The 19,039-nt window shown below is 37.8% G+C and overlaps 1 protein-coding gene and 1 pseudogene across 1 annotated transcript; one reads left to right on the top strand and one right to left on the bottom strand.

Moving 5' to 3' along the window:
- The first annotated feature begins 524 nt into the window (after window positions 1-524).
- LOC120112695 (14 kDa zinc-binding protein-like) lies at window positions 525-9,912 on the top strand. The gene is made up of 6 exons (XM_039132192.1): window positions 525-571; window positions 651-749; window positions 3,214-3,300; window positions 3,440-3,587; window positions 9,458-9,575; window positions 9,660-9,912. The coding sequence occupies exons 1-6, from the start codon at window positions 525-527 to the stop codon at window positions 9,725-9,727; spliced, it is 567 nt and encodes a 188-aa protein (XP_038988120.1). The 3' UTR covers window positions 9,728-9,912.
- A 3,262-nt stretch (window positions 9,913-13,174) lies between these two features.
- Window positions 13,175-18,016, bottom strand: LOC120112772 (annotated as a pseudogene).
- Between the last annotated feature and the right edge of the window lie 1,023 nt (window positions 18,017-19,039).

Genomic DNA, 19,039 nt, shown 5'->3' with positions numbered 1-19,039 from the left:
GGTAAACAAAAAAAATTCTCATATTAACTAATATTTTACTAATAGGTGGCATGGACACTATTATCAAAACGTCATTGCCTATTAAAATATCTAATGGACTAAATCTTGTTTGAGATGACCAGCCATGCTTATTAAAAAAAATTAACCAAGTATTACGAAAGATAATTGGTTGATTAATAAAATAAAAAATAATGACAATTATTTTGAATTAGTTTGGTAGTTGCGTGCGTGCTAAATTTTATATATATAAAAAAGCAATAATTAGTGGATTTAAATTTAATTGTAGTTTTTTTAATTTAAATTAGTGATCTAATCAAGCATTATGTTAGATCGATTTATCATTAAACAAAATGTAACACCATGCAAATTAGACGTACTAAGCCTCCAAATATATCGATTTATATGAAAAAAATAAGAACTTTTTTCTTTTTTAAAAAAATCATATCGGTTTGATGGGCTGTGGACCCGGCCAGGCTTGGAATGCTTCCCCCCACCAATTTTCTTTCGGTGCTCCGGTGAAAGCCATGGCCGCGACGCTAACGACTGCCTTCCCCCCACCAATTTTCTTTCGGTACTCTTTCTCTCTCATCTCTCTCTCCCCCCGCCCCCTCTTCCCCACTTTTAAGTGGTTTCTTGCTCTATGAGACCAGGTTTTCTCGGGTTCTTCGGGCTTATGCGATTCCAAAACCCTTCTCCAAGCTCTCGATTGATGTTCTCCGAGCTCCCTCATATTCGTTGCGGCCGGAGAGGTTTGAATTACATTGATGCCCCAATTCTTTTTCCTCCATTTTGTGATTAAATTCTGTATTTGAGTCTGGACTTTGGTTGGAGATATCTTCGACCAAAATGAGCAAACCCTACATCTATGGGTCTATCTAAATTCCTTGTTGAGCAAACAGGGCTTGGATTAGGTTAATTGTTAAACTGATGGCTTGCTTGCTATGGTTGCAGTTTATTTAGGACCAGGAAAGTAAAGGGGACAGAGATGGGTCTAAATTTTGAGTAAAAATTGGATTTTTTTTCTTTGTGGAAAGGAAATTCCGTTCCCTCCTTGCTTTGCTCTTTGTTTCATAATAGAAATCAGTATCTAGGAGGCATTGCTTTTTAGGGAAGGGTGGTATCTATCCTCTTCGCCTCTGACAAAATTGGAGCATGCGCCAGAACTTATTTCTTTTTGTTTGGAATCATGTTTGCATGTTAACAATTTTAAGTGAAACCTGACAAGTGCATGCATGTTATTACGAATCTTCGTGACAAGGTTCATGATGTGCTCAAAAACTAGATTTAAGAAAGTGTTAGAAATGTGTCAAAATGAAAATTAATCTTGAGGTGCTTCATTCATTTTTGGAAGTTGCATTGCTTGCTCATTCATTAGATAGTTGGCCTTCATTTTCGAGGGCAGATGCTGTCTTTATTATATGTTTTGTTCTTCTAGGTTTGAGTCTTCTATGAAAGTACAATTGCTGAGGGAAGGATATCAAACCAAACTGATCTTGCATTCAAGTGATGTAAAAGATAAGAGGATCAAGCATAATAGGCCATTATAGGGTATTATAATCAATGCCAGCACGGAAGAACAAAAGGTGCTCAGTGCAAGCATATGATGCTTGCATAATCTGTCATCCAATAACAACTCTGATCGAACCCCAATAAGGATGTTGATAGCTGACACTTGTTTGGCATTCAGATGTGAAAAAGATGCTCAAACTATAAAACAAATCCTAGTTCAATTATGAACATGGCATCATTCTCAAGTAAATGATTAAGGATGTTTGTTATTGGTTTCAAGAGATATGTTAGTCTCTTGTTATAAAATGTTATTAAGAGTGTTAGCTTGTTCCATTCTTTATGGTAGAGAGTCACCGTCAACTATAACTCTATAGGGATTAAATTGATACATTTGCCCTCCTATGTTTTGCTTTTCACTTGAAGTTGTTTTTCTCTACATGATCTCCAGGTGATAAAAAGTAGTCTTAATGAATAATGTGGTCGACCTCTGTTTTCCTTTCTTGATTGAGTTTGTTTTGAAATTAACAATGAGGATTGGTGGATAAGGAAATAAGAGGAGATACAAGTTTTAGCATCTGGTTTTCTTTTTAGCCAGAAAATTAGTAGTAAGTTTTGTTTAGGAGAAGGTGCAAAACTTTTTGCTCCTCTCAAAGTCCAAGGTTTTCCTGAATGGAATTTTTTGGCTTAACTTTGCTCTTCGCATAATGATTTGTGCCATAGAAATGGGTGCAGTCTTTCATATTAAACCTTGCATTTCTTTTTTCCTTTTTTTTTGGCATGCAGGGGGGCTGTAGGATATTCTATCCTAATCTAGAAAATTCTTGCTACGTTGCTTCCTAGTTGAATGAACTTACCTCTCTGGCAGCTAATCTTGCAGGTCTCATGACTTGTTCCTCTCTCCAGTAGTTTCCAATGAGGAATATGGCATCATTCATAGACCTAAGTGCAATACAGAACCTGTCACTGAAAGTCTCAAGTTTAATTTATAAATGGTTTATGTCAGGAACCTACAGAAACATTAGGGAATGTACATCAATGTGGTTACCTTCTGCTCTTTTTATGTGCATGAGAATAAAATGCTTTATATTTTTTGAATAAGCTTTTTTTAGAGATTGTGGTTGAAACTACAAGCATGAGATTAGAATGGTTAAATATTTTAGAAGGCAAAACATAAGAATCTTCAAAGAATCTGAAAACATGGAAGGCTGAATTCAGAAACAGTTTTACATTTAGACATTCTTTCCTCCACGTGTTGGTATATGGTTGTTTATGGTGCTCATTAGGGATTCTCTTCCTGCTCCTCCCACCAGACCCCCCCGCCCCCCTCTTTTTCTCCCAGATATGCCTTGCATCAGTGATTGGTGATACAATTTATCATTTCGATCCAAGAATGGCAATAATGAAGTAGCATTACTGAATTGCTTCCCTCATAATTCTTGTTCCTAAATTGTCTGCATTGAGTTTATGTTCCTTATGTTGTTTGCTGCAATATTCCTTTGTACATTTGAATCATTTCGAAGTCCTGAAGTAGCAAATTTCAATTGATTTGTGTTGTTTAATATTGCTGATAGATACTACTGTGATGCATTCTAGCCCGTTTTTATTAATTTTTTCCTTTAACTAGAGAATCGCTTCTATAAATATTTTTTAAATTGTGCTCTAGAATTTCATAAACATCTCAGTTACTATTGTTCTATAAGTCAGACGCGTATGCCATATTACTGCCTCAGTCAATGAAGAAGCTTCTGCCAAAGCAGCTGCAGCCAGTGTAGATAACGGAGGTCCCACCATGTAAGGCTTTGACCTATGTACTTATTCGATTCTTCAATAAAAGTTTTTAATACGTTGCAGTTTGCACCATATGAGACCAGTCATGCATAATGTTACTTTTATGCTTCCTCCATTCATTTTCCTCTTCTTTTTCTTCCAGATTTGACAAGATTATAGCAAGGGAAATTCCTTCGACTATCATCTATGAGGATGATAAAGTTTTGGCTTTTCGAGATATTAACCCACAAGCTCCTGTACATGTTTTACTCATCCCAAAGTTTAGGGATGGGTTGACCCAGCTAGGGAAGGTATGTGAGGCAGTTCTCTTTGCTTTAATTTATACCCTTTATATGTTGATGTGCACAAGCTTATAAAGAAAATGAATTAATGATATTCATCGAAAAAGAAAAGAAAAGAAAACTTGAACTTGACTCTAGAGGATCTCTTTTCTTTGCATGTCTTGATTAAATGGGAAACAAATATGACATCCCTTGCATCTCCAATTGTCAAACTTGAGAAAAATTTAACATGGGCATTCTTAGATAAATTAAATCCAATGTTCATAATATGACTTGCTTCTAATAATGGTATCGAAAAAATCTTGCTTTCATTTTTTTTAACAAGAAAAAAGTTTGTACTCGAATCAACCTGTACAACCAGAAAAATGTCAAGGCCTTCGTAGGAGGAAACTTCTATCTATGGTAATATACCCACTTCAGAATCCCTCTAGAAACTTGAATGTGCACCCACTTCCTAACTGCTTCCTTAATTCAAGTGTTTTTAAAATACCCACTACCCCATATACCCACACCTACACCTGCTCTTGTACCCACTCAATTAAGTCTTGTTATAGACTGCATTGTCTATATTAACTCATGATAAATAGTTGAGATTTGGTTTGCCAATTTGGGTATTCCTTTATTCCCCCCAAATTGCTTATGACAAAACTCCTAGTTCTTGGGTATGTTCATTGTCATAGCAGAGTGTGCCTACTGAGTTATTGCTTTCTTTGACTAGAAAATATGAAGGGTGGACCATATATTTGTTCATTGTTCTACAATTAGGAAACATTTTTTGTTCAACATTTGGTGTTCAGTAGTTACTCCAATTGCTAGATAAAAAGGAGATATCAGAGGAACTCTTTCTTATAAAGGTAAAAAAAAAAGGACAAATTTTCACTAACTAAAGAACTCTTCCCGTCTCCTGTAAGAAACCCTTATACATAGAAAGTTTTTCTTCATCTCTATTGGTGCACCTATTTAACTAGACAATAAATGCACCTCATGTCTAAAAGGGATGAATGCACAAGAAGTAACATTAAAAAGTACTAAAGACTACATGATACACTAAAAGATTTCAAAAGAAACAAAAAAGACTTAGTCAAATATATAGCTACCTGCATATAATGACCATTGGTATCTGTAAAATCTCTTGATAAATACAATTTCCAGCCTATACTCTTTTGGGGAGGGGTCGGGCCTTGGTGAAATTTGGGCTTGGGTCAGTGTTGTTGGGTCTGGACCTCATTTTATATGGACAGTTTTGATGTCATTAATAATATCATATTTCAGCAATCTTTTGACATTTTAGTTGGTAAGCATTTTCCTTATTGTAGGGAGTACTTGTACTCTTTGGCTACTCACCCTTCCAGTCATTATTCTAAACTATATGAGAAGATACAATTTTGAACTTGACTAACTATTATCACAACATATATTTGGTTCCATCACTAGATCAAATGCTCTTGTCAATGGGTCTAAAAGAATCTTTTTAGAATGATTTTTTATGATATTTTGATGTCGGAGGAATGTCGGAGGAACATGCACTGTGAGTGGTGAGGATGGGTTGTATATCATGGGTACAACCATCACAGAGTTCATGAAACCTTATTTTTCTAGTTTTTTTGTTAGGGGTAGGGTGGTGGTTGATGTTGACCACTATATCTTCAATCTTTAGTAGAAATTAGTGAAAAATGCTTTGCTTATTGTTCACTAACAGGTAAGGGATCAGACTTTGAACTTTTTCTCTTTCTAGTTTCTTTTGGTATTATAGAAACAATACAAGTTTAGTATTCTAGAGTATATACAACTAGTTGCGTCCGCATGTGCAATATCCAAAAGAGGTTGTGGCAACATTATATTCCCAAAAGTGATTGCCTTGGTGAGTGACTACGTAATTGGCCAACCAATCAACGGGTTCGTTGGCTTCCCTGTATATGTGGTGCACAGGAAAGTACTAAAGCTGAGAAAGAAAAGAACAGACACCCTACATGCATGCATGAGCTAGGGGGAGAGAAAGGGAGTTTGGTCCCTGATGGACCCAGCGTACAACTATCATCAAATCACCTTCTGAGTAGAGTTTGGTTGGGTTAAAACTTTGAAGAACCATACGAAGAAACTCCCATGTCATGCGAAGTTCTGCCAGTCCTTGTAGATTGAGGGACCTACAGAGAAGCAGCAGCCAACACTCTGCCGCTACGATCACAGATAATGTTTTCTATGCAAAAAGGCATCAAAGTTCACTTTCAGCAAACGGATAAGAGAGGGCGGGCAGCCAGGTGAAATAGGGTCGAGGAAGGCCTGAAGGCTGGGCTATCTTACTACATCAAGTGCTACCTAGTGAATTGAGCACCATAGCTTGAATATATTGTAGTATGGCTTGCACTACTATGCATGCAAGGCATTAAGGTGGAGCAAGGTTGCTGTTCAAGAGTATATCATTCCGTGACCTCCAAAATGCCTTCACGTAAGCTATGACAGTAGCCTTCCATGATAGGGATCGTCAGCTTGAGCCAATAGTTATAAGCTGGATTAGTGTAACAATGGTCTCCCATTGAGTGATGCATCTTGTGATGAAGGCAAGGCTTCCCCCGCCATGCATGAATGAAAGTACTGCATACTCAACTGACTCTTCTAGGTAGTGGCACGATGGAGATGAAGCTGAGGCAACAGTTGTCTCTGATGGAGCATCTCTGCCGTCGGCAATCTCTCCTGAGCTGCCTTCCGCCAAAAGAAAGCCACACGAGGTTGAAGCTTTAGCTTCCGAATTGCAACTAATGTTGCACAAAGGGTGTTCTGTAGGAGCAGTTGCATGCACAATATCAGCCAACAAGGAAGTCAGGCTACCAGTTGGTGCCCAACAAAGTATATCATTGGCATTAACCTGTGGGATAGGGAACAGAGACACCAGAGCTGCTAGATCCAAAGAAAGAAGCCAGTGCTGTTTAGCCAGTGCTGTTTACTGAGGTCCCACTCCTTATCCATGGTCCACAAGTCACAAGCCCTGAAGTCAGGGTCAAAAGCCTGATCGTGCCAAAAGGATAGAACCAAAGTGGCACTATTGTTAGCCATGCATCATCAAAAATAGAGACAGTTTGTCCATGTCACAAAAGCCATCAAAGTTGAGGAAGTGTGAGATCTTGGTCATGAGTAATGGGCTTTCCAAATCCAAGAGTCAACAGTCTCCTTTCCTAGGGAGACGCAGTGTATTTGGTACACTATAGGAACCAGTTAAGACCATAAGTTCTGAGGGTGCAAGTCAGCCAATTGAGCTAGAGCAGCTTAGCATCTGGCTGTAATGCTGGTAATCCCAAGCCTGCCTAGTGCCTTGGGGGTGCATACCTGATCCTGAGCCACCAGGTGTAGCTTGCAAGAAGATGGACCACTAGCCCACAAGAAGGATCTCTTATCAGCCTCAATGCGATCAAGGAGAGACCCCTGAACCCAAGTATGTGCAAGAAGGTATGTTGGAATGGCATGTGAGCATCAATTGAATGAGAGTCACCCTCCCAGCCATTGTCGTAGCCCTCCATGCCCAGCCAAAGTACTTGTTCCTGAGCTTAGTCACTAAAGCATCAGAGTCAGAACTTGCAATTTCTTACCAGAGATGGATATCGCTAGATATGTCCAAGAGTCCTTGTTAGCTTGAATATCGAGCAATTATTGCATTTGCAGCTGCCATCATGGATGGACACATTGGCTGAAACATATCATAGATTTGTTGGTGTTGACATTTTTCCTTGAAGCCATATAATATTGGTGAACCTTTGAATTGCTGGCAATTGGTTGGTTCCATACTTCAGAAGGCTTGTTGTATTTCCTTATTAGTACTTGAGTAAAAGGTGGTTGCTAGCCTTGAACATGTGTTGCTTTCTTCTTCTTATAACATAGACTTCAGTGTAAAGGTCCAGTTGAATCTGATGCACAAGCAAAGTTCATCGAATTAACATACAGAAATATATTGAAAGTGATTCCACTAGAGACTTGGGTAAAGAAGCAAGGAACACAGTACAGTCAATATTTTCTTTTTCACAGTTTAAATTGGTTAACACTTGTACCCTTCATGTATGGACACCCTAGAGATGCATCTTGTATATTGAGTATTTAACTTGTCACCAAGATGATGCATAAAACTAACAAACAAAGATTTTTGGGAGAAGGAAGAACAAGTGAAGCTCACAAAACAAGACATTTTGCGAAACAAACATCAGAAGTAATGAAGCTTTGGTTAGGAAATGCAGGTGCAGGAGCAGATCCTAGTATGGGTATAGGGAATTGATGTCTTAAAAAATATGGATTAAGGAAATAATTAGGAAGCATGTGCATTGAAGAGTTTCTGGAGAGATTCCAATTTGGAAGCAGGTACACTACCTAAATTGAAGTTTCCTGCTACTTAGTCTGCTTTTGGAAGCGGGATAGAGGGAGTAAAAGATGTTTAACCCAATTATTCCACTCTTTTTCAGCTAAAGGCTTGTTTTGGAACATTTGGGTTAAACCACTTTTCTGAAATAACAATCGTTTGCCTTCCAGACCTATTTACTGCAGTTAACCCCAGAATAAATTACTCCATGTAGGATGTAGTAATTTATTCCGGAGTAAGAGGAGCATGAGTAAGTTAACCCATTTACTCGTTAATTTATTTCGCTTCCAATGCAGCCTTAAGGTTACTTTTGGAAATGGGATAAAAATCAGAATAGTTGGGTTAAATGGAATACGTTGGAGGGGAAAAGGGAGTGTTAAGTCGTTCATCCATTTACTGGAGTAAATTATTCCTTGATTAAGTGGGGTAAACGGGTTAGAAGGTGAAAAAGTAAAGCATTTATGGTGTACCAATTATTTTTTAGATACCCATTCTGCGCTTCTGAAAAGGTGGTTTATGCCATGTGCTTAAATGATCATTTGGCTGCATAGAGATGAAATAAGTGGGTTATGAGGCTTTTATTTGCTGAAATTGCACTTCCGAACACAGCCTAAGGGTTCACTAGACAACATATAGTAAGTATTGCAGCAATAGAACTCAGAAGCCAAAACATTTATGTGAAAGTAAGGAGAAAGATAGTAAGCAATGTGGTGATGTTTGTTATTCTCTCCATCAACCCCCCCCCCCCCCCCCCCCCCCCCCCCCCAACACACACAAAACATTCATTGCCAGTTGTAATGCAGTTTTTTTTAAAATCCTTATATCGCTTTATATGTTGCAGATTTCTTATTTTAATTTGTTGGCCAGTTTATGGAACTGAAAAGATATTGCATTTTATTGCAGAGACAATTGCAACAAATTGCTCCTCTTTATCAAGTCACATTGTTGAACCATTTTATGGCAAATAAATCGATCTTATTTATTGCCAACCCTGAATACTTGTGGCAAAGTTAAATGATTATGATTAAGAATCTGCTTATTATTGCACTAGTCATTTTATCTGCTCCTCCAAGTTCCATTTGCTGTTGTCTCTGATTTTGGAAATCTGGTCCATGTGATATAACAAAAAATTGGAATGTAAAATCCATGCTTCAACCTTCAAATGTTGAAACATTTATCCAAACAGTAAATTAATTAGTAGTACTCAAATAAAACATGAGGTAACCCATGATGTTTTTTTATGAATAATAAAAAACATCAGCATTTCTTAAGGTTCTTGCCAGTTCTAATGCAGTTTTCTCATCCTTATATTGCCGCATATATTGTGCATTTCTTATTTAAATTTGTTGGCCAGTTTACAAAACTGACTAGATCTTTAATTTTATGGAAGAGATAGTTGCAACAAATTGCTCTCTTTATCGAGTTATATTGTTGAACCATTTTATGGCAAAATAAATCTCATTTATTGCCACTCCTCATTCTGCTGTTATACAAGCGCCAATAGTAACAGTAGTTCATTTGTTGATGCCTACCTGTTTAGGCTGAATCAAGGCATGCTGAGATCTTGGGTCATCTGCTTTATGCTGCAAAAGTAGTGGCCGAGAAGGAAGGCATAGTGGATGGGTTTCGAGTTGTTATCAACAATGGTCCTGAAGCATGTAAGTTTATATCCAGTTTTCCTCTATTAATGGCTAATATCTATTATATGTCATGCCATTAGGATCATGTCTTTCTTGTGTCAGGTCAATCGGTGTACCATCTACATTTACACATACTGGGAGGAAGGCAAATGAAATGGCCTCCTGGTTAAATTGGATGTTTCTTTGTTCTTTTCAAATTTGTGGAGGGTTCTTCATTTGTTTCTAGTTCCCCTTGTAATTTATGTAATCGCAGTTCATGGAATCGATCAAGATACTCATAGATAAGCTGTTGTTGGAACCTTTCAGATTCTTTTCCAATTGTTTGCCAACCTAGAATCAACCTTTCATCTTTCTCATTTGGGCCTGAGATTGGCATTCAAGAATGAAGTGATTGGTGGACAAAATTGAAGGTAGCTAGCTCTTAACAGAGATTATTAACAAACAAGGATTTATAACATTGACCTAAGGTTCGACAATTACAGGTATCGATGCGGCTACCAACATGACCAACCTTGGCATCTGTTTTTGATCCAAAAGCGTTCATGTTGGGTCATGGATATGGAAAAATATTGTCTTAGTAAACCTACTTTCGCTTTGCAAATGAACCATGATGACAGGGTTTTCAAAGGTTGGTAGCTCCATCTCTAACTAGAGCCAGTAACCCTGGGATGCAACTTATGTGTGATAGTCATAGTATGCTTATGAAATAGCATTGTTGAAGTGAATGAGACTCAGTTGGTAGAGGAATATTTTGTTTCTCAAAAAGGTTTCATTGCCCAATTAAAATTAGGGAGTAGGCTACCACTAAATGAGTCCATTTGGCTCTGGTTGGTTACCGAGAAAGTTTTTTTTAAAAATATATAGTGAAAAAGAAAAGAATATTAAGAATTTTCTATCATTTGATTATATTACAAAAAATAAATAGAAAATTGTTGTATAAAAATAGATTTTTGTTGTTTGGTGGGATACCTCATAACTAAATTGCTATAAGAGGATTCTCTGGATTTTCTTTCTTAAGATTAGGGTTGACCATGGGTTTGTTTCAGATCAGGTCAAAGTTTGATAACAATATACTAAATCTTGACATCCACTTGACTTGGCATTTGGTCAAGATCGTTTGACCCATGCCGACCAATGAGTCAGCTCCCAAGACCCAACTTGACTCATTTGACTCAAACTAATTTAATTTGTAAGGCTTAATTGCTGACCGACCCAATATAATTATCTAAATCAATTTTTTTAATACTTTTAATGAATCAGTTTCAAGTTGAATTATACTGTTAGTATTAAAAATGGCCAATCATTCATAAGATTTTTATTCAAAGTCACGGTTCAACTGGATTTATGCTATCCTAACGCAAATGGAACTCTACCCTCATGACTTGAGTACACCAATACAATGGCCTGGAAAAAAAAAAGGAAAACCCTGATTTACCAGCTCCATGGATTCTCAAGTCAAAGTCAATTTTTGCCACCTTTGCTTAAAATTGTTCTCTCTTGAGAAGGAATTTTTTTAAGATCATTAGCAACCTTTTTTTAAAAATTTTGGACACCAAACAAACTCTTAATGAAACACACTCATGTAGCTGGGAAGCTCAAATTGAATCAACTAATAAGAATCTAGCCCACGACAACATGGTTAAAAGCCATACTCTTTACCAGCTGAGCTAAGATGGCAATACAATCTTATTCTGTATTTTATTAAATCCAATAGTCCAAGTCATGCATTTGGATTAACCACTAACCCAGCTGAGAACATATGCTCGCCACCTTTCCTCTTATTTTTAACTTCCATTTCTCCATTTCTTATTTTTTTTCTTCCTTTAGATGTTCCTAAACTCAAAAGAGTATCCATTGCCGAGAAGGCATTCTCTGCTGCTAGAGTTCCTTGTTATTACAGCTTCTCTATTCCTTTTTTTTCTCTATAAAGTTGCTTCCTTTGGATTTCCAGTGATTGAGCTTTAGAGATGGCGAAAATAGTTTCTTGTTTCTTTTGGTTTCAATTTATGCAAAATCTTTGAGTTTCTCTAATTCAGCTAGGAATGTGATATTCTTAAATGACGTGTCAACTTCAGACTTATCAACCTACGTTTGCTAAAGACAGTCTTCAACATAAATTACTCTTAGTTTTTTTTCCCCCTCAATACTAACAACTCCATATCTTACTTTTATTCTCAATATTAACAACTTCCAACCTACCACTTATATTTTGATTGAAATAAATATTAAGCACTCCTAAAGACTGAAAAGAAAATGATTGTGATATACCCATCAGTTAGGGGTCGGCACGGAGAAATTTTAGAAAATTTTGACAAACAAAATAGTATATTTAACTGAAATTAATTAACAAAAAAAACAAATGTCATGCATTACAGTAACCCTATATAAAAGTCTCTCGCTAACTAGATTTCTGCCTAAGAGATTTTTTAAAAAAAATGCATTTGTCTAAGCAATTATGCCCACAAATTATTACTGTATCGGAACTCCTTGAACATTTTGGATCTGTCCCAAAAAAATAAAAACTTTGTTCCACAATATCTTGAAATCTTATGGTAATCCTTTAAAACATTATTTGAATTCTTTAATTCTATATAAGAACCAAAACCTCTCACTTCAAATCTTTCTTCCAACCTTAGTAGATTACTCCAAAGATCCGAACGATGTACTCAAAAGAACTGCTCAGATTATTTTTTTTTCCACATATTGGCTGAGTGGTTGTTCTAGTTACTGCCTGGGGCATAAATAGGTTTTGAAGAGTGAATGGTCCCATTTTACTTGTGTCTATATAAAGTTCGACCTACATCTGGCCAACATTTAAATAAATAAATAAATGAAAAGTTCAGGGACTACCCATTAATCTAGTGTCGCATGTGAGGATGCAATGAAACCTTAGTAGTTCTTGAAATTTCAACAGGCTAGCCCATAAGGATATCAGGAAACCAAGCACATAAATATATCTTAGTACATCATTTGCTAAGCAATTTGCCCCTTGGCAGTCTTACATGATCATAACTTAGGATAATATCTATTTGCTGGATTAACTCGAAACAAACCCACCCAACTGAAAATGTATTAGATAAACCTAGCATCCAACCTAGCCCTGACCCAAGTCACCAACCAGATTAATTAATTAGCTTGGATTAGACTCCTTTAGAAGTTCCATCCCAACTTAACCTAAACCCGCCCAATTATGGTCAGATCTGATATCCCTTGGAACGGACTAAATTGCCACCCCTATATTCCAAGCCAGTCACATGAACTGCTATCATCATATCCCCATTATAATAGATAATTTCCAAAAAAATAAAAAAATAAATAAATAAGTAGAACCTCATGAACCGTAACCACAGAATTAATCCTAACTAAATCCTTAGTTATGTTATCTCAATCATTTCCTCTAATTGCACTTTACTGTTCAAATAATCACACTGATGCTCTTCATTTCTTCAAGCAATAATTTTGAAAAATTACAAGGCCATCATCATTTCATGGCATCCAAAGTGAATTAATCAGAAATTAATAATTTTTAGTGTTCTTTTTATTAACATTTTTTCATTATCTTATCAGGGCAGGACACCAAGCCGGGACGCTAACCCACTAGTACCCAATATTCATGATTCCAGCCAAAGGGTATGCTACAAAATATTATTCAAAACCAAAATTATGGTGTAATGTGCCATAACGAAGTCTCTTGAAAGCTGGAGTCTTTGGTCACAAGCACTTCATGAAAGGATATTTATTAAATCATCAGCAGAACTTTTAATGTAGCCTCAAGAACAAGCAATACCACCTCTCTCTAACAAAACCTGGGCCAAGAAGCGATCGGCGGCGAGACAAAAATAGTCCAAGGCTCAGGCATCATCAAGAGCAAGAACGCCTGGAAGAGACTTGCCTTCCAACAGCTCCAAGCTTGCACCACCGCCGGTTGAAATGTGGCTCATCTTGTCAGCGAGCCCGACTTTCTCCACGGCTGCAACAGAGTCACCACCTCCGATGATTGTTGTGGCCCCTTTCCCACTCAGATCAGCCAACTTCTTTGCAATTGCCTATCCAATCAAAGAGTGTTAATGTATGTGTTATACTATTGTCTCACAATAAGATGAAGCTTGAGATGTTCTTTATCATTTACCTCGGTTCCCACTGCAAACTTGTCAAACTCGAACACTCCCATTGGTCCATTCCAAATGATTGTCTTGGTGCTATCTAGAGTTTCACTGAAAATCTTGATGGAGTCAGGTCCAATGTCAAGACCCATCCAACCATCTGGGATACCAGATGCAGGTACAACCTACAGAACAAAGAAAATGAGTATCGTTAGCATCAAATTTATAACCTCCGACGATGCAGGCTGTCGAATTGCCAAATCAGAACTTCCACTAGCAAACTTAGTTCATCTCTGGGATTCCAACTGTTCCTTCAATGAAGACACATCATGTACGAGCACGCTTGGATGGAGGGCAAAAAAACAAACCCCACCTACCAGCCAAAACAATACTTCAATTCTATCACCATTTCAACTCATGCACAGCTTATGCCCCTCCTTTTATTGTTCTCTTCGACAGGTTCAGTACCTACTTACATGTATATGAAAGAAAGAATGTGCATAGCAAATCAATGACAACTAAACCAAACTTCATGTTCACAAATTCTTACAGAAGTTGCAACAAAAAAAGCTTAGAGAGGCCTTCGGGATTTTGAATTGTTTAAAGTTTTTTTTATATATCTCTCTCTCTTGAATAAGTTAATATCCGTAGGGGATAAGCAAGAGGACAAACCTTGGTGTCTGCATCTGCAGCAAACTTGTTAGCTACAACAACATCAGTCGGCAACAAGAGAGACACGCCTTTAGACTTTGCCTTCTCAATAAGTGCTGTAGCAAGATCAAGCTTGTCTTCCTCCACAAGTGAAGACCCAACAGAGAGCCCTTGCGCCTTGTAGAAGGTAAACATCATTCCTCCACCAAGGAGAAGGATATCGACGTTCTCAAAAAGTGACTCAATCACACCAATCTTGGATGACACCTTTGAGCCACCAACAATGGCAGCAAATGGCCTTTTGGGCTTTGCTACTGCTCCAACAAGATAATCAAGTTCCTAAGGGAAACAGTGAAAGCTTTCGTGAGAATGCAAATTGCAGGATTCTACCAACATAATTGAAGTAGTAACATCTAATGTAGTTTTTTTAACAATACCAAAACTTGGATTGGAATATATTTGCATACCCGTCGGACAAAAATGTATGGCCATTGTCAAAGATAGGGCCAGTATAAGATATTTGACACATATTAGATACCATACGAACAAGCAGGATAATGAATTCCAACAGTACAATTTTTAAATGGGGCAAGCTATGATTGATTCTCTTCTTTGATGATTTATTAAAAAAATGATGAGAACTCTATCATACCTTCTGCATAAGGAAGCCTGCAACAGATGGCTTCAAGAATTTGGCAACTCCCTCTGTTGAAGCATGTGCCCTATGAGCAGTGCCGAAGGCATCATTTACATAGAGATCAGCAAGGGATGCTAGCTTCTTTGCAAACTCTGGATCATTTTTCTCTTCTTCCTTATAGAATCTCACGTTTTCAAGAAGCAGGACGCCACCATCTTTTGAACTCCCTCACCAATACAGTCATCAGCCATCTCAACCTATTTGAATGAACTAAGGAATCAGAAATGAAAAAAAGAATCCAGCTTTAATGTTTGACAACGCAAAAGAGGCATCAGTTACAGGGGCAATTTTTCACACACATTAACTCCAAGAAGTTCAGATAGCCTAGGCACAAGTGGCTTCAAGCTGTACTTTGGAGTGACACCCTTTGGACGTCCCTGAAAATTCAAAACCAATCCACAAGTTCCATATATCAATAGCCAGGAAATGAAAAGGAGGTAGCAAGTTCAGATGATGAATAAGCATTGATAAAAACTAAGAACGAAGATCCCCTATCAAGAAATATATTACAGTTGAAATATGAGAAACACTGCATCTATAAAACACAAGTGTGAATGTAATGAACTGCTGAGCATAGGTTATATAACATGCATATCATCTAAGGCAAAAAAAAGGAGGAGGGGAGGGGGGTGTGGGTGGGAGGGATGCATAAAAAAACTGCAAGGAACAAAAAATGTAGTAATAGAGTTTTATAAAACAGAAAGAAACAGATATGACTCTTGAATAACATCTGGCTCCAGGTAACAAAGGCTAAAGTTATTAGTACAAACTCAAATTATGGGAAAAAGATAAACCATGCCACAAAAGGCTATAGATTGTGAAAATAAAATATAATATCAAAAGGGTACTACCCTGGCCCTGCATCATGACCTCCCTCATTCCTCCTAGCCTGTCCTTCCTCCATATTTCACCTAAGACAATTTTAAAGGTTTCATATTTTTATCAAATGGGACTGGGTTGTATCTTTCAGGCAAAAGAATGATTAACTTTCCGTCGCACAAAATCACCACTGGATCACCCACCACAAAAGTACTCAAAAGTCCGTCATTCATCCATTCGTACAAATCTCAAAGCAGTCGGCTGATGATCCAACAGTCACCTCATGCGAAAGAAGGTTCATCATTCTTTAGCACAAAAGATACACCGTTGTCCCTTATCAAATATGCAGATATAAAATTATCACGTACATATGGTAGCCAGGCAGCCTATTACATGATAATCACAAAATTGCAATGTAATGGATGATTTTCATTTAGATTTACCAATACCAATATCAATAATAACGATAACAATAACAATAATAATAGTAGTAGTAGTAGTAATGGTGGTGGTGAAAGCGAGAAAAAGTTTAAATGGAATTATACAGAGTAGCCAAACATCCATGCAGCCTTTTACATGTTAACCTTCGAATTACAAAGCAATGGATGGTGGTCATTTATATCAACCAAAAGAAAAATGGAATTAAAAGCAAGTGGGCAATATACTAAGCAATATAAAACACCAGGATGTAAATATCAGGTCAAATAAATGTCGTATAATTGTAATATGCCTAACCTAAAGTTAACCTCAATTTCTTTTATTACTCATGCAAAGTCGCGATATCTTATTCTATTTCCAGTTCTTCCAATTGCATTGTCTACAAACATGGACTTTTCAAAAAGTTAAAAAAACATTATGAAAATAAGGTCTCCTACATAGGATCCACCACATGCAAAGATATGTTTTCCACGGTCAGTCCATCTCCATTTCCCAAACTCATAAAAGCTAAGAGCTACATGTGCGCATTTATAAATCGCACCATCACTGAAGAGATATATCAGATTATTAAATAGAAAGGTTGAACTTTTAAACCATTTTTTATGCGGACAGGTCCGAGGCCCTTTTTTAATAAAAAGGTCTGGCAGAACGGAACCAGAAACAGCAAATTTGAGGAGTTGCTAGATAGATCGAAACCACCAAGCTGAAGGCTTTTATAAACTAATTGCATAAAACGAAAACTTTATAAACTAACAATAATATACCTCGCTCTTCTCAGCAAAAGTTCCACATTTCAAAAACCTAAAAGAAAACTATATGCGTGGACGTTCAGGTATCACATTGTTACCATATCACATTGTTACCAGCTAGAAATCACCAACAAAAATGGAACAAGATAGGAGATTTAAAATGTGTGGATCATACTATGAAACAAACAGATCTGTGACCTAAAAAAGCAAAACGAAAGGACCACATGGAGAAACAAAACGAAGGCGAAATTTTTTTAAAAAAAAAACCCAAGATTGTTAGTTGATAGATAAATTAAAACCTCCAAGCTGACACTTTCATAAACTAATAACAAATTTACCTCCCTCGTCTCGTCACCCAAAAAAAATGTTGTCCATAAAAACCAGACGAAAATCCAAAAATGGGCAAAGGTGAGACCTTTTAAAACCTTGATTGTACTATAGAAAGGAATGCTCTAAATCCCTACAGAAATAAGAATCTCTACAAAACAATAAATAACAAATTACCTCTTAATAAAATTTAAAAAATAGAACAAAATAACAAAAAATAGAAGATATCAAAAGAAGCTACTTTGATTAAAACTAAGAAACAATCTAGGAGAAACAAAACGAGGAGGAGATGGATTGCAGAGATAGAGCGAGAGGCTCACCAAATGGCTGGAGAGGATGACCTTGGCGCCGTGCTGCATCAAGTACTTGATGGTGGGGACGGCGGCCCTCACTCGGGTGTCGTCCGTGATCTTGAGGTTGTCATCCAACGGCACGTTCAGATCCACCCTCACGAACACCTTCTTCCCCTTGAGATCGGCTCCAGTGAGAGTACTCACGCTCCTCTTCGTCGCCATTACCACACCAAATCAATCACCGAACAGACCCACAGACACCACACGACGAGAAGAAACTCGATCGCGATCCAATCCAATCGCAAACAGAGGAAAATCTATAAAATCGACCGGAGAAAGAGAAGCGGAGGAGGTAGAAAGGAAGCGATCAAGCGAGAGAGAGAGGATGAGAGGGGACTTTCTTATATAGGGAGGGGCGAGCGTAGGTTAAGATAGGTTGCTAACATGCGCTGGGTCGAGCATATTCTTGATTGATCCGCTTAGGGTGCAGCATTCGGTGAGCCGCCGTGGGTTTTGTCCGCTTTACGGTGGGCCTGGAAATGGACGGCTGGCGAACAGAAAGGGCAGTGGATCAGACGGTCAGAGATGTACACGGTGATTAATGCAGCCTTCGATTCTCTCCCCTTGGCGAGACCCGACTCAGAAACTAGCTTTGTAAACTATACATGCATGGTGGCTCAGATCAAACACTCATGGTGTCTCAAATTGGATACAGATAACTAGATGGTCTAACCTAATTGAAATTAATGGACTAGACTCTTTCTTTGAATTTGTTAAATTAGCTTATTTTCACTGGTAACTCTCTTAAATACTTAATCCCATCCAAAACACTATTTTTTTTTTTTTTGTTAAAATGGATGTATCATATATTACAGATACAGATAAAGTCAAAAAAAATCGAAAAATAACAGGTTTTGAAGTGCACCGGATAACTCTCTCTCCTCTACCCAAAGAGTACCCTAAAATGGTTGGCAACACATGAGGCTATCCAATCCACGGCTCCATTGGCCTCTCTATTAGGGGTGCAAATGGGTCGGGTCCTAGGTGACCCCGATCCGACCCGGTTTTTTGTTCGGGTCCCAATTTTGGACCCGGACCCGACCCGGTTGAAGATCGGGTTGGGTCGGGTCGGGTCCGAGTCGGGTTCGGGTCGGGTCCGGGTCCAATTCGGGTCGGGTTCGGGTCCGATCGGGTCCAATTTTTTTGTGCTTTTGGGAAAAAATTTGGGCAAATTTAATTTGGTCATATCATAATTATGAGGTGCTGGGTGACCCATGACTTGAAAGACTTTGCAATTGAGCTCCAGAACAGATGACCCATGACTTACTAACTAAGTCGGTCTACAAGCCAAATTTCATATCACACTATTTTTTATCTATATGACTGATTGGACGGAACTCGGTGT

Source organism: Phoenix dactylifera, chromosome 12, assembly GCF_009389715.1.
Source record: "Phoenix dactylifera cultivar Barhee BC4 chromosome 12, palm_55x_up_171113_PBpolish2nd_filt_p, whole genome shotgun sequence".
Classification (NCBI taxonomy): Eukaryota; Viridiplantae; Streptophyta; class Magnoliopsida; order Arecales; family Arecaceae; genus Phoenix; species Phoenix dactylifera.
Note: the sequence above shows the minus strand (reverse complement) of the source record. Positions and strands in the feature narration are given on the sequence as shown.

Coding starts and splice junctions, on each gene's coding strand:
- LOC120112695 (XM_039132192.1), top strand. CDS start 525: ATGGCCGCGACGCTAACGACTGCCTTCCCCCCACCAATTTTCTTTCG. Junction 750..3,213: donor TATTCGTTGCGGCCGGAGAG/GTTTGAATTACA, acceptor TCTATAAGTCAG/ACGCGTATGCCATATTACTG. Junction 3,588..9,457: donor GGTTGACCCAGCTAGGGAAG/GTATGTGAGGCA, acceptor CTACCTGTTTAG/GCTGAATCAAGGCATGCTGA.